Here is a 23,791-nt window from a genome sequence, read left to right on the forward strand (position 1 = left end):
GAGAGCGGGCACAGGGCGGTGCTGTTCCGGGCGGCACACGGCGTGCACACGTGGGTGGGGTCGGGAGCAGTGGCGAGCGGGACCGGGACGGCCGGCGAGCGACGTGCGTCGCGTGGCGCTCGCACGCGTCGAGGTAGCGAGGAGGCTCGGCGTGCTCTGCGGCGTCGGCGAGCGGCTGAGCAGCGGCGTCGCGGCGGGTGGCCCGTGCGCATGGAGCACGCGCGTGCGCACGCAGTAGCGCTCGCGCAGCGTGGGCAGGGCAGGGGAGGCGGGCCGGGCGTGAGTGGGCCGACGGCCGCGGCGTGGCGCGGGTGCCGCGGCTCGGTGCACCGCGAGCGCGTATGCGCGTGCTTTGGCAGGCCGAGGGTGCGCGGGAGCAGTGTGTGGGCAGGCCGGGGTGCACGGCCGAGGGAGGAGGAGCGCGCGAGGGCTGGGCCGGGAGCGGCCGGGGCGAGCGCGGCGCGAGCGACTGCTCTGCAGCGCGCGGGAGAGAAGGGGAGAGAGGAAGGAGAGAGAGGGAGAGGAGAGAAAGAGAGAAAAAGAGAAGAGAAAAAGGGGGAAAGGAAAAAGGAGAAATAGAAAAGAAAAAGGGAAAAGAAAATGGAGAAAAGAAAAGAAAAAAATGGAGGAGAAGAAAAGTGAAAAAGGAGAGGGAGCGTGAGCGTGCGCCGGCGGCGATTGCGGCGGTCGGTCGCGCGTGGCGACAAGCCGCCGAGCGGCGCGGGACGGGACGGCGACGAGGAAAAAGGGAAGGGGTTCGATCGGCGGAAAATGGAATGGCGATGGAAATTGGATGTCAGGACAGTGGAAAATTCAGGGATAGGTCTTGAGCTCAACGATGAAATTTTTTTAAAATAAATTAGCGAGTGATTTAATTAGTAAATTTTTCCGAGACGTCATAAACCTACCCCACTTAAAATGAATCTCGTCCTCGAGATTCGGCTGGCTCCTAAACAGATGGGGAAACTCCTTCAGAGCGTCTTCGCGTTCCCACGTAGCTTTCTCTACTCCGTGTCTGCTCCACTGAACTCTGCAAATCCGTACTTCAGAATTTCTTGTACTCCTTGTGACAGTGTACAGAATCTTGACAGGTACTTCTTGGTATCGTAAATCTGGCTGCAAATCTATTGCTGCTGCTGGCACGTGCTTAGTCTCGGGTATCCGTAAGCACATTCTTAGTTGTGAGATATGAAACACTGGGTGTATATCCGACATTTCTTCTGGTAGCTCCAGATGGTACGCTACTGCTCCGACTTTCTTCAGAACTCGGTACGGTCCAATGTACCGGGGGGCCAACTTTCCTTGTATCTGAAATTTTCGAGTTCCTCGGATGGGTGAAACCTTGAGATACACGAAATCTCCTGGGTTGAAACTTATTTCCCGTCTTTTTTTGTCCGCATAGCTCTTCTGTCTAGACAGAGCTGCTTTTAACTTTTCTCTAATCTCGGCAACTCTTTCTTCTGCTTCCTTTATGAGTGCGGGTCCGACTAGGGCACGTTCTCAGACCTCTGACCACATCAGGGGAGTTCTGCATTTTCTCCCGTAGAGAGCTTCGAACAGTGACATGCCCAAGCTTGCTTGGTAGCTGTTGTTGTATGAAAACTCGGCATAGGGTAAACTCTGTTCTCAATCCTTGCCATAGGTAAGGATACATGCTCTTAACATATCCTCCATGATCTGATTCACTCTTTCTGTCTGACCATCCGTCTGTGGGTGATAAGCGGAGCTAAAGTCTAATTTGGTGCCCATGGCTTTATGCAAGTTTTTTCAAAATCTAGAGGTGAATTGGGTCCCTCTATCTGAAACAATTCTTCTAGGCACACCATGTAACTTTACTATATTTTCCACATAGAGCTTGGCTAGCTTTTCTCCGCCGTAGTTGGTTCGTACGGGTATGAAATGAGCCGCTTTAGTAAGTCGGTCCACTATTACCCATATGGAGTCATGTCCTTTTTGTGTTATGGACAAACCCACTACAAAGTCTATTCCTATTTCATCCCATTTCCAAACCGGGATGGGCAGGGGTTGCAACAGCCCTGCTGGCTTCTAGTGTTCGGCCTTGATCCTTTGACAAGTGTCACAACGGGCGACAAACCGTGCAATATCCGCCTTCATTCCATTCCACCAATATTGTTGTCTTAAGTCTATATACATTTTGGTGGATCCTGGGTGAATGGAGTAGGCCGAGTTATGGGCTTCATCCATGATTATTTGCCTGAAATCTCCTTTCTGGGGCACACAAATCCTATCTTTATACCATAAAGTTCCCTTATTATCCACTCTAAAGTCTGGTGCCTTATTTTCTCCAGTCTGCCTCTGGATTTCCATCAGCCCCTTGTCCGAAATTTGTGCCTTTCTGATTCTGTCCTCTAGTATGGATTGGACGTTCAGCACTTGGCTGGAGCCTTGGGGGACAATGTGTACATTTAATCATGCCATTTTCTCTCGCAAATGATCATCCTTGGGTCCAATAGGATTTCCGGCTTAGGGCATCGGCTACCACGTTTGCTTTTCCGGGGTGGTAATGGATTTCTAAATTATAATCTTTAACCAATTCCAACCATCTTCTTTGTCTCAAGTTCAAATCTGGCTGGGTGAAGATATACTTCAAACTCTTGTGGTCGGTGTAAACCTCACACTTATTCCAAATCAAATAGTGTCTCCAAATCTTAATGGCATGCACCACGGCTGCCAATTCCAAATCATGGGTTGGATAATTCTGCTCATGAGGTCTGAGTTGGCGGGAAGCATATGCAACGACCTTCCCGTCTTGCATGAGTACACAACCCAATCCTTGTCGGGTTGCATCACAATAGATGACAAAATCCCGATGAATGTCCGGTAGGGTCAGCACTGGGGCGGTCGTCAACCTATTCTTCAATTCTTGAAAACTTCTTTCGCATGATTCTGTCCAGGTGAATTTCTTTTCCTTCTTGAGCAGCTCTGTCATGGGCTGGAAACTCAGACCTCTGATAATACCCAGCTAATCCGAGAAAACTTCTGATCTCACTGACATTGGTCGGTTACTGTCAGTTGGAGACTGCTTCGACCTTCTCGGGGTCCACTGCTCCTCCTTTCGCGGTCAGAATATGACCAAGGAAAGCTACTTTCTCCAGCCAGAATTCACATTTGCTGAATTTGGCATATAGTCTGTGTACTCTTAATGTTTCCAAAACTACTCTCAGATGTTGTTCGTGCTCCTGGACACTCTTCGAGTAAATAAGTATGTCGTCGATGAAGACTACGACAAACTTATCTAACTCATCCATAAATATTTTGTTCATGAGATTCATGAAATAAGCAGGGGCATTTGTGAGTCCAAAGGACATTACAGTGAACTCAAACTGCCCGTATCAGGTGACAAAGGCTGTCTTTGGGATGTCGCTCTCTCTAATCTTGAGCTGAAAATATCCTGATCTTAGATCGATCTTGGAGAAGTACTTGGCCCCTTTTAACTGATCAAAAAGGTCGTCGATCCTGGGGAGGGGGTACTTATTCTTGATGGTTACTTCGTTCAGTGCCCGATAATCTACACACAACCTCATACTCCCATCTTTCTTCTTGACAAACAGGACTGGGGCTCCCCAAGGCGATGAGGTTGGTCTGATGAACCCAATTCGTTGCAATTCTTCCAGTTGCTTCTTTAATTCTGCCAATTCGGAGGCTGCCATCCTATAGGGTCTCTTGGCTATAGGGGCGGTTCCAGGGACAAGGTCGATGACAAACTCTATATCCCTATCTGGTGGCATTCAAGGAGTTCCTACGGGAAAACATTTGGGTACTCATTTACTACTGGAACTTCTTCTAAGGACTTGGCTTCCATGCTAAACACCATTGGGTCTGATCCACTTACCCGGGTATGGCATGTCACTCGTACTCCTTCCAGGTTTGTTAAGTGTACCACCTTATCAGTACAACCTATGAGACCATTGTGTCGGCTTAGCCAGTCCATTCCAAGGATCACGTCTATCCCCTTAGACTTAAGTACTACTAAGTCTGCTAGAAATTCTACCCCACTTAAATTGATCCTTACCCGTAGACAACCTAGTTGACACTTAATGTCACCTCCAGGCATCCGGGTTATTAGGGGTGTTTTTAGTAGTACTGTAGGTATGTTGTGCTTTTCCACAAAACTCGAGGATATGAATGAGTGTGATGCTCCAGAATCAAATAATACTGTTGCAAGAGCCGAGCTGACTAGGTACTCACCGAGCACTACGCCCTGAGCTCGCTGAGCCTCCTGTGCGTTGATGTGGTTGACGCGGGCTCGTCCAAATGACTGCTGGGGCTGCCTCATCTGCTGACTGTTGTTGTTGGTGTTGTTGTTGGTGTTGTTACGGATGGGCACTCGGTTGGCACCTGACAAAACTGGCCTTGGTCCATTCACTGTATTGGAGAAGGCTGATGTAGCAGGCTTGTTCTTGGCATAGGGGCAGTTGGCAATGAAATGCCCTGTCTCTCGGCAGTTGAAACAGACCCTTGCATTGCTGTTGTTGGTGGTGACCTGGCTTGCATTGCTCTGCGGGGCCTTCATGGTGTTCTGGCTCCGGAACTGCGTGTTAGAGGCCTGTGGGCCTGTCACTTGAGATTGAGTCCTATACTGCATTGGAGCCTGATACCTTGGTGCAGTATAGCTGAAGCTTCTTGGTTTCTGGAAGCGATCCTGCTGGCGGGACTTGCTTTCCAGAAACTTGCGCTTGTTATCTTTCCTTTCATCAATTTTGGCCCTTTCGGTAAGAATCGCCTTGTTCATCAGTGTATTGAAATCAGGGTAGATCTGAGGGGTAAGCAAGGTCCGGAGTTTCGGGTTCAGTCCCTTTTGGAACATGTCCTGCTTCTTCTCATCATCATTCACTTCTTCTGGTGCATATCGGGCCAACTCCATAAACTGATGGGTGTACTCTTCCACCGACATGCTTCCTTGCTGTAGTGCGCGGAACTCATCCGCCTTGCGCTTCATGGTGGTCGAGGGGATATGATATCGGCGGAATTCCTTTACAAACTCCTTCCATGTGATGGTGGAGGCATCTTCGGCGGCGGCACAGTAATTCTCCCACCAGGCTAAGGCAGTCCTGGTGAGTTGGTGTGCTGCCAGAAGGACTTTGTCTCGGTCCTGACACTCGAACGGCTCGAGCTTCCTCTGAATCACACGCAGCCAATCGTCTGCATCCAAGGGGTTGCTAGATCCGGCAAAGGTGGGCGGTTTGGTCCTCAGAAAGGCTGTCAGCTTGTCATTCATGGTTTGCTCTCGAGGCCGCTTGTTTACGAGGGCATTGGCCAGTGTTTCTAGAATAAGGGTCTGATTGTGGATTATCTGTGCCAGGTCCCCGAGGGGTGGTGGTGGTGGCAGTGACACTTCTTGATTTTCTCCTCGGTTCTGGCTCACTTCTTGTTCATCCTGGGAGGGTTCTGTCCATTAGGCTGCACTCCCGTACCAGCGACTGCAGGGTTCCGAATGCGGGAGGCCCTCGTAACGCTTCGGGAAACCATCTGTAAATTGGGTAGAGTTTTTGTGAGATTGGGATTAAGTGATGTTTAAGTTGTTTAATTCGTATTTTTGAAAACGCAGAATCTACCTTCTGCCGATAAGCACACAACTAACAAGCACTCAAACATAGCAAACAACAAGCACACACAACTTTATTACTGCAAGGGAGGGTACAACACGGGCAAGGCTAAAACGCGTACTACACGTCCGGATACAGATTCATACTTCAGGGTACAACTTAAGCCAGAGGAGCTGGAAGGGTACAACACTAGGATGGCGTCGGGCATTCTACTCGTGGGGCGAGTCTTCTACTGGGCGGAGTGTGCGAGTAGACCTTGCTCGCCGTCCTCTAGGTTTCCGTTCTCCAGGGGTTGCGTAGCAGCTTCTCTTTCACCGACGGCAGTAGACCCTTCGAGGTTCTCGGGTGGGGCTTGTGGGGTTATCACGAGTGGCCCCCATCCTATGATGGGTGTCCCGAGTAGAACATGGTCTTCCCCAATTGCCGGGACTGGGGTTCCACTCCTGGTCCATTCTTGCATACGCCGGTCTCGGGTTTGCCTGAGGCTCTCCTGAGCAACTGCTTCACTGCTAACCGCAGCTGCGGCTCTCGCCTCGGCTTGGGCTGCTCGTATCTGTTGCAGTCTCACCGCGAGCTCGGCTTGCTCGGCTCGATGGGTCTGCTCCCTCAGAATGTTGGCTTGCTCATCAAAGAGCTGATCCAAAGAGGCTAGGTATGTAGCCATTTGGTACAGAGGGTCTTCTTCATGGCGGCGCCATTCCAGACTTCTCATGCGCGGTTCCCAAACTGGGGTTCCGATGGCCGGCGGAAAGAACCTCATTGATGTGGAGGCGAGGTGTCTTTCAAAAATCCAACACAAGTAACGGAGTGCCTTTCTGATGGCCAAGGGATAGGTGTCTCGGTGCCTAAATCCCGTAGCGGTCACTCGCTATGGCTAGATGTCGGGGTAGCGATCACTCCTGGCGATGACCAGGATCACCCTGCAGCGGAGTGTACCATGGTGCTCGTACTCTCTGCTGTAGTACCTTGGGCGTTCCGTAATGCCAAGGCTTTCCAGGGCGTTGATCAACAGACTAGGGAAGCCAGGTGCAGCTTGGCAATTGCCCTGGGTCCATCCTTCCTCAGCCATCTGAAAACAAAGATAGGGTGAATAAACTTGCACAATTATTTGGGGTACACAAAGAGAGTAGATGATATTTATTATTGCAACATGGTTGGATACAGACTTCATGGATACACGATTATTAGGGCAAAAGTTCTAGCGTAGGGTGCTACTCCTATCATGGGGACTCTTCCTCGATCCGGATAGGGCGCTTCTTCAGTGGAAGACACTGATCCATCACGTCATCTTCGGTCTGAGTACCTCTATCCCAATGGGTTTCTTCGGGTTCTTCTTCGGTCTGAGTGCCTATATCCCAATGGGTTTCTACGGGTTCTTCTTCTTCTTCCTCTATCCACCGACCTCTTCCTCTGCGAGCCTCGTATTCTTGCATTCGGGCTTGGAGAGCGGCTAGGGAATTCTCGGTGCGTGCGGTCCTTGTCCGTTGTTCTTCCAGTTCTGCTTCACATTCTTGCATTTGGACTTGGAGAGCGGCTAGGGAATACTCGGCGCGTGCGGCTCTTGTCTGTTGTTCATCCAACTCTTGGGTTGCCTTTTTTGCTCTGTGGACTTGTTGCTTCAGTTGTGCCGCTTGTTCGCGGTAGAGCTCATCCAGGCCGGTGAGATAGATGGATAGGTGGGAGACCGTATCTTCTAGGTCTTCTTCTTCTCTTCCAAGTCTTCTCATCCGGGCAATCCATGTGCATCCTCTTCCTTCAGTAGGCGGGAAAAATCCCATAGGAGTCTGCTGAAGATGGTGCTTGTAGATCACACGCAGACGTCGGAGGGCTTTACGGGTGGCTTTCCGGTAGGTGTTGGGGAATCGAAATCCAGTGGTGGAGATGAACCAGGGATCCACATCAGGGTAGCGGGTGCTCTTTCCCACGAAAATCATTACGTCGCACCAAAGAGTGCCCCCGGAGTCGTACTCCCGGTAGACGTACTCTGGTGGGTCCACCACTCCAATGCGTTCCAGGCTGAGTATCAGTAACTTGGGAAGGCCGGGCTCTGCGTGGCAGATTCCGCCAATCCATCCGTTGTCAGCCATCTGGAACAGGGCAAGAACCAGTGGTGAGTATTTGTGTGAAAGAAAGATTACGAAAAGAAAAGTCCTAGTGTGAAAGGGCCAGAAAAAGGGTTTCGCTCCTAGGGTTACGTCCTACGGCCAACCTACGGCTCTGATACCACCTGAAGCGTCCTCTCATGAGAGAAGACTTAAATGTGATACAAACATCAGTCCCAGGAGGCTGATGACACATTTATTACATCAGATGATTCATCACCGTACAACTCTACGCGGTAGTGAGCAGAGTAATGCCACTATCGCGAGGATTACAACCCACACCCACACAATGATATTAAATATAAAAAGGGGTCATCAGAGTCTTGCGCCATGCGGTATCTCCTGCGGGTGACCCTAATCCACAGGCAAGGCTGGGTGTAGGACGGTACTCTACTCAACGTCCTCTAGAATGAAGTCGGGGTCTTCCTCTATAAAAATTAAGAATGGGGTGAGTACAAATGTACTCAGCAAGTCCAATCACACCCACGGAGGGGAAATAAATAGAGTATAATGCACAGGGTAATTCAAGGATAAGGTTAAGGTTTACTTTTGCGGAAAACAATATTTTATGCAAGGGTTCATTTGAAAGCAAGCATTTTCAAAACCAGTTTTCTTGTACCGAGTAACACGAAGGGTTGATCCACACAGGATCCAAGTTTTAGACTGCTACCGGACTCCTCATCCGCCGTAGCACACGGCACAACTGCCGGACACATTTCCAAAACAACTCACGCCAACCCATCCCACAATAAACACTAGTTATGTGACCACACCGTAACTCGCCCAGTACCGTGGGCACGGCTATTCGAATAGGTTTTAACTCTGCAGAGGTGTGCAACTTTACCCACAAGCGGGGTACCGCAACTCGGTCACCTTAGTGTCGGTGCAGATCCCAGCAAAGCCATTACCCACCTTAGCTAGACCTGACTAGCCATCACGGGATGCACCAAGGGGTCATTGACCTATCACAGAGGTTCTAACCGGGGCATAAGTCACACAGAGCTAATCCCTTCTCCTTGGTCACCCGTTGCTCTCAGCTTTCCTGATGGCTATCAGACTAACTAGTGGGGTTTATGCTAAGCCGTTGCCCATACAACGGTCGAGTGGTTTGCACGATAGTGGAGTTAGGTGAGATGACACACCAACTCGGTCCTCAGTGGTGACAAGATGGATATCTCCCTTTCTTGCTCTGCCACACAAGCACAAGCACACCAAACGGCAAATCACACAGAAATGCCTTCCATCCCGTCTAGACTCATCTTTCGAAAATTTCCACTTTTATCCCTTCCCTAACACACACACACATATTTTCTTTATAAAACAAGTTGTATTGAGTATGAGGTCCTAAGCGCAGCGTTCTAGCAGTGATTAACGTCCAAACAACACATTCAGACATTAATCTAGGTGGTCAAGGAATAATCATAACAAATCAAGGGGTGGCTATCCAACCGTGTTTTCAGCAAGCAAAATATATGCAATTTTGTAAAATAGGCCAATAGGTTGTGTTTATAAAAACTAGGACAAAAGCATGCATCAAAGGATGGGATTGAACTTGCCGTCTTCGAAGCCTTCGGGGAGGTCCTGGTCGAAGCACTGTCCTTCGGGCTTGGGGTTCCGGAACTGGTCCTCGTTCGCTGGCTCGCAGTACTATCCGTCAACGGGTTCTCCTTTGTTCACACCATGGTCTACGACGCATACAAACAAACACACAATCAAGAAAAAGAAATAAAAGTTTTATCGTTGAGCTCGAATCGGAAATATTTAAGATATGGAGTTCGGAGTAATATTGTTGAGTGATTTACTAATGGCATGGCCAAAACTATGACATGAGGCGTGGTAAAGTTTCAGGTTGATCTGAGATTTTTTGGCGCATGAAATGATAGGTTAACGAGATGATTAGGGTCTACACAGGGGTCCAGGGACTTGTTTATAATTAACGAAAGGACTTGATTAGAATTTCGGGGAAGGTTTGGGTTATTCGGGAAAAGGGTAGGGTTCTATTTGTAAATAAGTTTATATAGTGGTGGATTTGTTTGGAAATATAATAAAGGATAGGGCTTTATTTGCAAAAAGGCCAAAGGTGGAAGGTCTCTTTAATGAATAAGAGAGAGGGGAGGGGGTTTTGGGCTAATATGCCCCCCTCTCTTCTTCCTCCCGACCGCAGAACAGGGGAGAGGGCCGTGCGGCGCCGGCGGCGGCCAATCCGGCCGTCCAGGGCCATGGCGGCGCTCGGGCCTAGGGGGAAAGGGAGAGGGAGCTGCGGGGGATTGATTCCCTGCCTCACCTCGGGCGGAGGTGGCGCGTGGTGGCCTGGAGGGTGGATGCGCTAGCGGTGGCGGCGCTGCAGCTGAGGAGAGGGGGCTAGGGGTGGCGGTGTGGCTCGTGGTGGTGGGTGTGGTGCTCGGGGGGCTCTTTATAGCCGAAGAAAGGCGGTGGGGGGCGGGGCGCGTCGGTGGCGGCCGGCGAGCGGCGCGGAGCGCCTTTAATGGCGTTCGGCCGGTCGCGTGCGTCGTGAAGTGGCGTGCGGGCGGCGAGGATGAGGCGCAGGACGATTGGACACCTCGGGCAGGCGGCGAGCGGCGCGGGCGAGCAGCGCACGCGCGTGCGTGGCCGGCGGCGATAGCGTGCACAGGGCGGTGCTGTTGCGGGCGGCACGCGGCGTGCGCACGAGGGTGGGGTCGGGAGCAGTGGCGAGCGGGACCGGGGCGGCCGGCGAGCGGCGCGCGTCGCGTGGCGCTCGCGCGCGTCGAGGCGGCGAGGAGGCTCGGCGTGCTCGGCGGCGTCGGCGAGCGGCTGAGCAGCGGCGTCGCGGCGGGTGGCCATGCGCGTGGAGCACGCGCGTGTGCGCGCAGTAGCGCTCGCGCTGCGTGGGCAGGGCAGGGGAGGCAGGCCGGGCGTGCGTGGGCCGACGGCCGCGGCGTGGCGCGGGCGCCGCAGCTCGGTGCACGCGCGTGCGCACGCGCGTGGGCAGGCCGAGGGTGCGCGGGAGCGGTGCGTGGGCAGGCCGGGGAGCACGACCGAGGGAGGAGGCGCGCGCGAGGGCTGGGCCGGGAGCGGCCGAGGCGAGCGCGGCGCGAGCGACTGCTCGGCAGCGCGCGGGAGAGAAGGGGAGAGAGAGGAAGGGGAGAGAGAGGAAGGAGAGAGAGGGAGAGGAGAGAAAGAGAGAAAAAGGGGGAAAGGAAAAAGGAGAAAAAGAAAAGGAAATGGGAAAAGAAAATGGAGAAAAGAAAAGAAAAAAATGGAGGAGAAGAAAAGTGAAAAAGGAGAGGGAGAGTGAGCGCGCCGGCGGCGATTGCGGCGGGCGGTCGCGCGTGGCGACAAGCCGCCGAGCGGCGCGGGACGGGACGGCAACGAGGAAAAAGGGAAGGGGTTCGGTCGGCAGAAAATGGAACAGCGATGGAAATTGGATGTCAGGACTGCGGAAAATTTAGGGATAGGTCTTGAGCTCAACGATGAAAAATTTTAAAAATAAATTAGCAAGTGATTTAATTAATAAATTTTTCCGGGACGTCACACATTGGTTTCTAATATTCTCCGGTCTTCACATGTGACTTGACCAAATCGTGAGCAGGCATGTTGATATGGAGTCCGGTTTTTGTTTCTCTGCCTGGAAGCCAGCTGTTGCGATATCAGGCCCTAATATTCTTCACATGTGACTGACCGAATCCGTGGGCGTATTGAACTTGGTTGCCGAAGAAGTGTTGACCCTGAATGATTTTGCGCATCTCTATTCATTTCTCGGCATTATGTTCTGAATTCTGGCCCCACCATAAGATCTGATGAGCGTTCGTACTGAACCATACTTTTCTAGTGCACGTTGTGAGTAACCTGCCCACGAGGCCTTTCGGCTAAGTCGTGCGGTCGGTTCGATTACCTACAGGTCTAAATAGTAGTAGTTCTCATTTACTAGTAGTGATTTTTTAATCGCGGTCAGGAGTGTTAACAACTCATGATGTGCCATCTGAGCAGTTTAGACTCTCCTCTCTACGTTGTGTATGAGCGTTCTATTTCTGTCAGTTTGCACGGAGTTGACATGCCATGACTTCAATTTCCACTTCGGCTTACAAGTTCACTGAACATACGGGACAGAGATTTACACGCGTTTCACACAAACGAGCTGCTTGATGTCCTAAAATCATGCATCAGCAGATGAGTCCAGTGTCCCGTCCTGAGCACGTTGAAAACTCCGGAACCATTTTCCTTGGCACCCTCTTTTTTTAGTCTTCCACTCTTCTGGTTGCTGCAAGGAACGGCGCGGTGTGGATCAGATTTGAGAGCAGAATTGAATTAATTATCCCAAGTGGACTGCGTGCCATCTCGTCTTCTGTTTTCCTTCACGTGTTCGTCAGTTCTGCCCGGTCTACTAAAGCATCATTGACACTGCGATCTCATAAATCCCCAAGGCAAGGCTGTCTCTGCACCAACCGTATTTTTTTTCTCCCCAAAGATGCACCAACTGCATCCCATTCCGCTCCCTATAGTCTATTGATTACATATACTGTGATGAAGTTGTCGCTCGCAGTATGCTTGGCCTGCTGCTCTTAGATCCGTTCGGCTTCGGAACCTAAGCTGCCTGTAGTAGTAGACCCGTAACAAGAGAGCAGGGCAGGGACAGGACAAGAAGAAAAAGGAGGGCCATTTCCGGAGCAGAGGAGGCAGGCAACTGGGTCAGCCCTCGACGGCCATGGCCCAGCCCTTCTCCTCCTCATCCTGCGTGCCTCGCCGCCCGCTTCCATCGGCCTTCTCCCCGCCCCCAAGAACGAGCGCCTCTCATGTTGCGGTGCACGGGCAGCGCCGCCGGGCCGTCGCGGCCGCGGCGTCCCTCCACCTCGGCCCGGGGGAGATCGCCGAGCTCGCGCGCAACAAGGTTCGTTGGTTGGCGCGCGCCTCTCATGCCGGCTGGTGCCCGGCCAATCGGATAATAGTCGCCTCTTTTTTTTTTTACCTTATGTCCTGAGTCTTGGCTGGCTCGTTGGAAGGTTTTGATTGCGGGGATGATGGCGGGCGCGATCGGGCAGCTCGCCAAGCCCTTCACCTCGGGCACGAAATGGGGCGCCGGCGGCGCCGGTTTTGACGCCCAGACCGCCTTCCGCTCCGGAGGGATGCCCTCCACCCACTCCGCGGTGAGAACATCGGATTACCCCCAGTGCCTTACCAATACCTTCTCTTTCTCTGTTTCTGCGCTACTAGGCAACTATATCCCTTCTGCACTGCATGTTTGGGGCTCTCGTGCTATGTTGTGACCATGTTCTCATTAATTTGCTCAATGGAACGATTGACGACGGATGGGTATGTTTCTAGAAATTAATAATTTTATCATTCAGTAGTTCTGAAATGCAACTTGTCCCAAATGGCTGCAAAGCTGAAATGAAACATATACTGTGGTTTGTTGAAGAAGAACTGATGCAAGGTCTTATCCCAAATAGCTGATCTTCATTTTAGTGTAAATTAACTCTGTCCGAGCTTTAACTGTTTGATTTAAAGATGTCAACTCCCTTCGACATTGGCCCTTCTCTTGGTTCTGAGTTCTAACTGCTTACTCTTTTCGCATCTTGTAGAGTGTTGTGGCTGTGGCTACTTCGCTTGGCCTAGAAAGGTTAGTTCTCAAAGATTGGTGCTACCGAACATAGTTTCGACATAGGCTCCGTGTTTTTGTTTTTATTGATTGTTGATTTAGTGTGCAGGGGCTTGGCAGACTCTGTGTTTGGGATGTCATTGGTGTTTGCCGCAATTGTAATGTATGATGCTCAGGTATACTGAATTGTTCAGAGCTCGTTTACTTTACCTTCACATCTTTCTGAACCGTCCAATCTTTTGAAACAACTGAATCAGAACAATTAGGATTTTAAGTATGTGAAAACAATTATGTGAATGTGATTGTAGGTTAGTTTTTCTTCTTAGTTGCCATATTTGCCCATGTGTTCTGCATTTTTAGCAGCCACCATGTTGACTTGTTTGTTACCTCAACCTTGGTCATCAGGCCTTCTTGTAGCTAACGTAGTTTTCCCTCCTTTGGATATTGATTTGAATATTTGTTCGTACTTATTGAAGCAAGTTTGAGATACAATTGAATCTATTATAATTGCACCTTTTGTAATATCTGATGTGTGTTGAAAACTTTAATCTGGAGTTTATCATTATCAGTCAGCTTGTGGGTTGAAGTGTCCCAATTATGTGCATCATATTTTTTTCACAGTTTCCTCTCAAGATAATCATTGACATCTTATTTATAACAGTCTAATGAGGATTTTTTTGTACTCCACAAATTATTTTGTAGTGTCAATTTGCTAGAAAATAATTCAATGCTTTGATGGCCTAGGCACTTTTGTTTCTTATGTCACAAAAGAACTAGCTTATGTCATGAAGCTGAAAATTATCTAATGTCACAAAGCTGAAAAGTATCTGTTTCTCATTATGATCGCTATGTTCAGTAACAGATTGGTTGGTGTCTTTCATAATGGAAGCCAGGGGACTTCCTTTTGCTAAAAATAAGATGAAACATACAAACCTAGCATCACTATATTCTCATGCACGATTGCACACATATATCTTCAGCCTGTGTATGGTGTTGGAGATGTATGCTTCATAAATCAATATCTTTTTATTGAGAAACTTAACTTGGCTACACTCTCTACCGGCAAGCTTAGTCTTAAATTTGGTCATATTGTTGAAGGATTTTACAAGGTTGTCCCTGTGACTTTTGACTTGCCAAACAGAATGATGTGGTAAAGCCGTGAAACTATTGCAAAAATGATTCTCAAAACTAAAATATGATTATCAGTTAATCTTGCATTCTGGAGGATGAACTCCCATAATTTGCAGCAGGAATATGAGACTTCTGTACTTTTATCTATACTATTATGAAGAGACTGGGCGGTCTCCTGATTACTATAAAAAACATAAGAGTGTGATGTTTTTTGGGGGGGTTTAATCGTGATATATATCATTCATACATTAGCAGATTACAGGTTTATGATCACTTTTCTCTTGTAGTCATATATGCAACCCACTTACATGTCATTTATAAAGAACTCGAAGTCAATGGAATTTTCAAATCGAATCGATATCCATGTGAGATTTTTCGGTTTTTTCTGCCCTCTGGTACATATGTTACATGCTCTGTTTTCCTTCTCAATTTTCTGTAGAATCTATGCAATCCCAACACTTCGAGAAAGGGCTGGGTACTTTCATGCCTTTGGTTCACTACTAACTATCAGTTTTGACATTTACTATTCAATCTTTATCTGACTACGTTTTTGAAATATTTTAGTTAAAAAGTATTTTTGGGTTTGCCATCGGAAGTATTATAGAAACACAATATGTCTATATGCTTATATTTGCACACACACACTTGTGAAAAAAAAATATTCAGTATGAATAGTAAAACTAAAGTTAATTGTGATTTGTGAGTGGGATTATAAAACTATGTTGCAGTGGAATAGACAATGCACATATGCAGTAAGCAGCATAATGCCCCAAGCATTACCAAATAATATGTCAGCTTGCACTGGAGCGCCTACTGCAGAGCACTATGCCCCTTACCTCAAGTATGAATTTTAGGGATACATGTCTGGGCTGTGGCTTTTTCCTTGTTGCATTCTTTGTTCATATGTCCGACATCTGAGACCAGTGCTTGTTAGTACCTTGCCTTATATTTTGGTAAATATATTTTATTTATCTGGTGTCAGTCCTGGGCAAGTTAGTTTTATGAGATCACTATAGGTGGGTCTAAAGTGCTGTTTCGTATCTTGAATTGGTACTTTTGAAAATAGTCAATCCATCTCTAATTGATGAGGTGGAGGCTAAATATCTATACGAATAACCACATATTGCAAGTAGCTGTTCTCACCATTATCTATAGGATCAATCCTCACATAATATTCGTTGGTTGTTTCTGATAGGGAGTTAGAAGAGAGGTGGGCAAGCATGCAAGGGTTTTGAACAAGTTTTGGGTTCCTAGAGAGAAGGTACCTCAAGATTCAGAGGTGGACATGGCACCCGAGTTTGTTTCGGTAACTGAGGAGGCGATTTCCTTGCCCCGTTCAAATGCGAGCCCCTCCCCGAGGCGCAGTTCTTGGACGGAATCACCAAGGTTGAATGGACTCGGGAGTTCAGAACCTAAGATAACTGAAGTGAGAGAACTGAATTCGTCTGACATCAAGAAGGGTTACCTGTTGAGTGAATCTGTTGGCCACACAGAGCTCCAGGTCACTGCCGGTGCCTTGTTAGGTTTTATTGTGAGCTTAGCCGTATATGCGACACTGTAACAGCGATCTTTATTACATTCTTAGTTAGTTACACATACAGATATTGTTACCCAAAGTAACACAAGTGATTGATTATTCCCACGGTTAATCAGTAATACCTTTGCCAGTTTCAAACTATGACCAAATTGTATGATACGAGCTTTGTGCCTTCTTCTCTGACATTGATGTGTACATCGAACATTGCAGCAGGGTGCAGCTAGCCCTGCTTACTTTACGCGTTCCCTGTCCACGAAATTGCAAACAAAATCCGGCTGGTGGTAGACAGGTTGGCATATGTTTTATCCTCTCCATGTAGGCAAGAACTTCCATGCGCGTGGCTGGAACGATTAAGAATTAAACTAGCCATGGCTGCACTGCTGCTGCAAGCTTTGGGATTGGGGTGTCATGGCATGGGGGAAGAACCGTAACGCATCCGGCGTCGCCTTCTTTCTCTGGAATAAACGGTTCATTGGTCCCGGTAAACAAATAGTCCTGATGAAGCCTCCCAAGGAGGAAGACGGCCATGGGGTAACATCTAAAACTGAAGTTATGTTATTAATGTAAATACTAATATATGAAACATTAATCCAAATTTCAAGTGCTCCAAGAAAATGGAAGATGTTTTTTTTTTATTTCCCCAAAAGTGGAGTTGCCAAATGCTATGTTTATCTTCTGTACCACCAAAGGATCAGATAATAATTAAGCAGCCATCCTGGCTTTGGTATTACCTGATTTCGGTGCTTGGAAAACAAATGAGAGGTGAAACAGCATTTTTGTTTAGAACTTTATTAACAAAGTTTTTTTTTTGCGACAAAAGGATGCAGCATATATTAAAGGGAAAATATGAGCACAGTACATCCAAATCTTACAGCAAGGACCCTGAAGATTAGAGAAATTACAACCCAGTCCAAACTGATGCTACTGTTCGTCTTCCTCCTCAAGCGTGAACGCCGGCGCTTCTCCACTCGCTGCACACAACGAAACGGCGACGAACCACCAACTAATCCCCAGATCGAAAACCAGACACCACATAGGTAAGCTGCAACACATCCTCCGTAACCACGCATCAGCCGTCATGATTCTCGAACTGGACCTTCCGCTCGCCTCCTCTTGCCCAGCCGAAACAAAGCACAACAGCAAGCAAAAGAAAGCACCAAGTAAAGCACCCAACGAGGAAGAAGAAGCCTCCTGGATCTTCGCCGCAGACCAGCAAAAGACCCCAAAACAGGAGGCAACCAGAAGAGGAAAACGAATTCCAAATCCAGTGCTCCCCCCCACCTCACAGACCCATCGACGGTCCCGGAGCAAGAGACGACGAAGTGGAGAAAGGGTCGGAGGAAATTATTCCATTGAAGCAGCGCCCCCTCCACCTTGCAGCCGCTGCCGGGAAGGAGCCTGATGCCGCCGCCGCCCGTCGAAACAGGGAATCCGCCGTAGATGTCGGAGAAGGCTGTGCCGAATCTCGAACTAGCTTCACCGTATCCACGCCGTCGTCGCACGCCGAAGCCGCAGCAGCACTGAAGAGAGAACCACGCCGCATCGCCGGCATGGCCCAACCCTAACCCTAACCTACCAACTACAAGCCTAGTAGAGAAGGGTATATACACCGGACGTTACCCTCCGGCGCCGACGAGGTCGCCGGAGGCCGGGAGGACCCGACGGATTCGACGCCGGAAAGAGGATCGCCCTCGGTTGTCGGTTCGCCCTCTTGGAACTGTAGAAGGGGAAAAGCAGAGGAGATAGATGGCTGACTTTTATTAACAAAGTTAACTAACTAAAAACATGGCAACTAATTGTTTTTTGGTGATCTCTCCCTCAGGTTATGTATATGACAACCAATATCTCCGGCCATGTTTTTCTCTCCAGCACCTGTATGTGTTTTTTGGGGTACATTATTTAAGATGCACGCACATTCAAACACACCACATTTAGCTTACACCACTCCAAACGCAAACACATGAATGTGCTAAGCCGGCTTTTTTTTTTTTCACACACTGCCCGTCAAGCGTCAACCTTCTATATCTCAAAGCAGCATGAGAACAAGACAAAATTGTAGGTCTTTGTTGTTGCATTTCTTATAAATGGCTTCAAAACCACTCCAGTTCTCCAACTGAAGTAGACTATATCAGCACCTACAACAAAGCGGTATTTTACCAGTTGTCGCCTACCAGCTACTGCCCCTTCAGTCCTCATCTCAGAAAATTATGGATTGCTGTCTACCACATTGCATCTGCCAATGCTAGAATGGGGCGTGTTAACATTGAGGTTGTCCATCACTCGCTGCAAACCACTGGAGAAATTTAGGTCTAGTTATCCATCATCAACCATTTCTAGCCAGGGTACTGGAAGAATCGGTATACGCCCCCATAGTGCAATAATTTGGACTTTTGGCCACTTAAACCACTTTTTCACCGCAAACAATTATAGGTACTGGTTGATGATGGAGTCTATCTAGCGAAAAGAATACCTTAAGTGCAATAATTTGGAGTCTATCTAGTGAAAGAATACCTAATACCTCACTTATGGTCCACCGTCGTCCAGGTTGTTTGTATTTGGCATTTGCTATGCACTTTATTATCAGATAAGAAAAAACCTCAACCTAGACTATTCTAGAATCATGATCGACATAAGCTAGAACTAATATGGTAGATCAAAGTGAGATGGAGCAGACAGACATCAAATCATACATGAGCTGATAAGAAAAAGGGCGACAAAAGGAATTCAGATGGTACATGTGTTGTTATGGCAAGTGGGCCGGCCATGGGCCTAGGCCCACGAATACTGTAGCGAGTGAACAGTGCCGCGAATAGGGTTAGTTGGTTTGTTAGGAAAGAGATAAGTTAGATGGATTTAGATAGGATATTTGCTTAAGAGTCAAGTCAGTTGTCTCTATAAAAAAAACCCTATTGTATTAATGAAAGGCAAGCAAGAAGAACCCTAAAAGTAGTCAGAGCCTCCAGAGGGAGGGCGACGAACAGGTTCTTCGTGCTATCCCTAGTTACTCCATAACATTTGGTATTCAGAGCCTTAGATCCTGCGACCCCTGCCATCACCAATTTTTTCCCCCTGCGCATTAGATTGATTTCACTCCAAAAAAAAATCTCACCCAATCCCACCCCAGATTGCATCTGTTCGCCCATCTCTTGCCGATCATGGGTGAACCCATCACCAGAGCTGACCTTCAAGCCGGGGTTGACAAGATCCTCGCTGCGATCGAGTCCGTCATCGCATCCATCTCGACGTCACCCACGACGACGGCACCAACGACAGCTGCACCAGCATCAACGCAATCTCAAGCGCCTACACCACTTCCTCCATCGGCACGTTCACCGGCGACGGAGACAGCGTTGGCTACATCTGCATTTGCAGCAGCAACATCCTCTACCTCGACTTCGGCCCCAACGATTGCGGCAGCAACATCATCCATCACCTCGACGGCCGCAGCACCTTCACCGCCGACCACCTCGTCAGCAGCACCAACGCCACCGCCGGCCCAGCCACCGACGACACCAGCTGCGCCGCCCGCCGTCGTCGATCTGCTCGTGGGAGGGGAACAACAGACCCTGCCCGTCATGGATCCATCGCCGCCAGCCTGTCGCCACCTGTCGATGCCTTCCTTGTCGGCGCGGATCCTCGATGGCGGCGTCTCCGCCCGTCGCGGATCCAGTTACCCCATCCATTGCGGCGTCCGTCATCCGTCACGGCGGATCCATCACCGTCCTCGCACATCCGTCCGCGGCCGCCCGCCTGTCGTCCGCGCGCGCCTCCGCCCGTCCGCGGCCGCCCGTGCGTCCGCACACGGCTCCGCCCGTGCGTCCGCACACGGCTCTGCCCGTCCACGGCCGTCCGTCCACCTGCTGCCGCCCATCGGCGGCTCTTCATCGCCCATCGCGGCCTGTTGTCGCGGCTCTCCGCTGCCTCGTCCGCTCGTCCTGCTCCTGCGACTAGGATTGGAGCACCTGCTGCCCCACTGCCGTCTTCGCCGCCCCCGCAGCCACCAGTGGCGCCACGCTTCACCGGCGTCTCCTCCCACGCCGCAGCCTACGTCGACACCAGCTGCGCCGCCGGCGCCTTCTCCGCCTGCACCGATGGCGCCCACGCCGTCAGCACCGGCCCCATCTTCACCGGGGGCCCCGCCGGTGATGCCACCGCCGTTGCCCACGCCACCGTCGCCTCCACAGATGGCGCAATTTTCGGCAAGAACTGCGGCGGCCAGCTTATCTGTTCTGACAACCAAGGAAGGCCTGTGCTGGGCTGCCTTTGTTCAGTTGGCTGCCGTGGGCAGGTCCGGTGGGTGGCTGGTGGGCTGCTCCATCCATCATTTTTCAGCCCATTTGAAGCCAATAGCCGAGCTGTTATTTTCCGAGGGATTTCAGAAGGACCAATGTGTTCCCTGTTGCGCTCAGGTTCAGTCGAGATGTCAAAGTCAAAGGCATAATCGGGTGCCCAGGTCTGCTGCTCTGAGCATTGCCACAGCTCGAGGACCAGCTGTCTTTGAGGGGTGGTGAAGTGTTATGGCAAGTGGGCCGGCCATGGGCCTTGGCCCATGAATACTGTAGCGCGTGAACAGTGCCACGAATAGGGTTAGTCGGTTTGTTAGGAAAGAGACAAGTTAGATGGATTTAGTTAGGATATTTGCTTAAGGGTCAAGTCAGTCGTCTCTATAAAAAAGACCCTATTGTATCAATGAAAGGCAAGCAAGAAGAACCCTAAAAGTAGTCAGAGCCTCCAGAGGGAGGGCGACGAACAGGTTCTTCGTGCTATCCCTAGTTACTCCATAACATGTGTAGAGCTTTAATTTGGTGACCATGGGTAGGTATGTTCCTTATTAATTAGTTTAACAACACAAGGACCAATTCATGGGAAACTTGAAAGAGGAATAACATTCCAAAGAAGAAATTGAAGTTCCAGATTGACTGTGCCATCGTTTCACATTCTTGTCAAAAGCACTTAACGAGCAACCCTAAGCCAAAATGAGAACATAAAAAAGATCCTCTTGACCAACCAGCTATAGATGGCATTCGATGTGCGCATGGCCCAAACAGTTGCACCGTATGTACATTTGAAAGCACTAAATTTAAACTCCACAGCGAAAATGAACCGAATTAAAGCAGTCTAATCAACCAAAAACCTGATCTGCTCACTGCTTGCTGCAAAGGCATGCAGCTCAACTTGAACTCGATCCATCTACTTGGGGAACCTGAGGAGATCGGCTGCCTCGCCGCCAAGGTACTGCAGTGGAAGCCTCTGCAGGGACGACGAGCCACCGAGCTCCATGAGCTGCTCATGATATGGTGCCATTTGGGCGGCAGAGGCTGTGGAGACCCTGCCCTGGAAGAGCTGATCTAGGTTCTGGTGCGAGGCGAGTAGCTTGTCCAGGATCGACCAATCTGTCGTGCCAGTAAAGCGGTCGACACCACCGCCAGCACTGTGGGGCATCCCGTCGCTGCCGTTCGATGTCAGCTTCATCAGGTTCTGCGAGCACTCTACATCGAGCGAGCTCATGGCAATGGGGACGCCATGTTGGCTAGGGAGGAGGGTTTGCACGGGCTGGTCGGCGCTCATCAGCTGCGGGAGTTGCATGGTGGGGTCGAAGGAAGGGAACTGATCGTATTGCATGAGGTGAGGGTTGTGCTTGTGGTCTGTCGGCAGGGCACCGGGGACCGGAACCGGGAAGGGCTGGAGCTCATCATCGTCCAGTGCTGCCATCTCAGCAGGGTTGACGCCCCTCTGATAGTTCTTCTTCTTGAAAACCCTACACACGACCCATCCATCTTCCTGCAAATCAGATCGGGATTTGTGTCAGTTCACTACCTCACTAGTTATAGCTAGGACGCCATGTTTCAGTGGAGCAGTACAGAGACCAATTTGTGTTAATTAAATCTTCCATGTAACAACTTTTACACACATGCATATATGGAACTTGAATTGAATGAATGCTATTATTCCACGCATGGGTTAACCTTGAGAATAAAATCTAAACATGATCGAGTGAAGCTGATGATGGGCAAAGAAATCAAATAAACCTAGCTTGCTAGGTCTGCATAGCAGATGATGCTCCTCTCTTACCTGAATCTCAACGTTCTCTTCATCCAAGCGGTACTCGTGCATAATCCAGTCAGTCTTCTTACCATGGGGAGCCCTTCCGATGTAGAACACCAGGGTCTTCCTCAAGCCGATCCTCCTGGCGTTGCCAAGGAAGATGGCCTTATCCCGCCCTGTCGCCTTCCAGAACCCTGCCGTGGTGGCACGGTTCGTCCTCGTCCCCGTTGGGTACTTCTTGTCCTTGTGGCTGAAGAAGTACCAGTCGTTTTGAGGACCGGTGCCTATTCTGCACCTATCTGCCATGCCCCACATGTATTTAAGATTCTTGTGAGTTACCAATCTCTTTGGAAAATTTGCGTCTACGAAGATCAGATCAGGATTGCTGCAGGTAAGTATGTTTGCACACAAATGGCATATGTATTTACCTTTGAGATCCCAGGGCTCAAGCTTGTTAAGATCAATCTCCCTTATGACATCAAGATCTATGGGCTCATAAGCAACCTTCTTCCTCAGGTAGTAGTATAGTAGCTCCTCATCGGTCGGATGGAAGCGGAAGCCTGGTGGCACTGACAGTGGTCCACCGCTTGGATGCATTCTTCTTTGCAAAACCTAAGATCTGAGAAGCAAGCCATGTATGGAGCACATGAGAAACCATATTAGAGGCTTCATATTGCAACATCCTTATATACTTTCCTGCTGATGTATAGATCTATTAGAACAAAAGGAAGAGAACAAACCTTGGAAATATCCTTTGCCTGATTGCAGCTCAGATCCTTGAAGCAACTGAGTATGGAGACAAGCAAGAAAAACAAGAGGAAGGTGATGCTACAAGCTGGAAGAAGGATGTATGGCTGGCTTATATGGAGTCGTGTGAGGTATATACAGTAGGGGGATAGCAAGTCCAAGATGCTCACCAAAGACAAACCCTAGGTCTATAAAATGTATATAGCCTTGGCAGATGGGTTTGAGCTGTATATTAGTTTTGGATTGATTGATGGGAGCATTGACTATATCCTGATAGGTTCACAGTAAGGAGTGTCCGTGCATGTATATGGCTATATGCATGTATGTCTAGGCTGGTTCTGGAAGGACCAAATGAAAAGATGGGTGTGCTGTCCTTTGAACAGGGGACCTGCCCCAAAACTGGCCTCAGAAGAAGCATGCAATCAGGTGTCTCCATCTACAACACCGTCACTATTGTGTCATTTTGCAAATTTGTCCTTGCGAAACATGATGAGGTTATTACTTTATCTGCAGCAGGTGTTGCCCAGTCCTTTAGTCTAGTACCTTGGTAATATGTAATAATACGTATGGGACATAGCAGGGTGAATCTGTAAATATGCAGTGACTTAGTTGTCCTGGATTATAGTAGGCTTGCACGAGGGAGTCAAGGGGAACAAGGGAATTAAACCTCCTATTCCATCTTTCCAAATCCCAATGTCTCTATTCCTCTTCTATTCCCTGCAAATCGCCATACATTATTCCATGATTCTTCAGACTAATTGAACAATCTTGTACGCTGTTTGACATACACTTGATAACTGGCACTGATGATGGATTACTTTACCGGTCCCAATTAGGGATCTAAAGCTCTATCTCTAACCCTATAGGTAAATATGAAATTACTGACATTGCGTGTCATCTGATCTCAAACCTTAACTATAGGAGTAGATTATTATTGTCTACTAGATTCAGCACATCGGTACGTAACCCAACAGTTAGCGTTACTGGTAACTTTTCCTGATGCCTTACAGAGAGTAAATCGCAAATCTAACACTTCAAATTAAAATGAAAAATGTTTAATAATTACTGGTCATATAATTATGTTACG

General features: G+C 49.1%; 2 protein-coding genes across 2 annotated transcripts; one reads left to right on the forward strand and one right to left on the reverse strand.

Moving 5' to 3' along the window:
- The first annotated feature begins 12,083 nt into the window (after positions 1-12,083).
- LOC120704757 lies at positions 12,084-16,053 on the forward strand. Its single transcript, XM_039989292.1, has 5 exons — positions 12,084-12,536; positions 12,649-12,792; positions 13,228-13,265; positions 13,354-13,420; positions 15,571-16,053. The coding sequence occupies exons 1-5, from the start codon at positions 12,354-12,356 to the stop codon at positions 15,934-15,936; spliced, it is 798 nt and encodes a 265-aa protein (XP_039845226.1). The 5' UTR covers positions 12,084-12,353; the 3' UTR covers positions 15,937-16,053.
- Positions 16,054-20,814: 4,761 nt separating this feature from the next.
- LOC120704754 (NAC domain-containing protein 76-like) lies at positions 20,815-22,790 on the reverse strand. The gene is made up of 4 exons (XM_039989268.1): positions 22,698-22,790; positions 22,386-22,576; positions 21,985-22,256; positions 20,815-21,693 (listed from the first exon to the last, which is right to left on the reverse strand). The coding sequence occupies exons 2-4, from the start codon at positions 22,552-22,554 to the stop codon at positions 21,103-21,105; spliced, it is 1,032 nt and encodes a 343-aa protein (XP_039845202.1). The 5' UTR covers positions 22,555-22,576; positions 22,698-22,790; the 3' UTR covers positions 20,815-21,102.
- Positions 22,791-23,791: the final 1,001 nt, after the last annotated feature.

The sequence above is a fragment of the Panicum virgatum genome, chromosome 4K, assembly GCF_016808335.1.
Source record: "Panicum virgatum strain AP13 chromosome 4K, P.virgatum_v5, whole genome shotgun sequence".
Lineage (NCBI taxonomy): Eukaryota > Viridiplantae > Streptophyta > Magnoliopsida > Poales > Poaceae > Panicum > Panicum virgatum.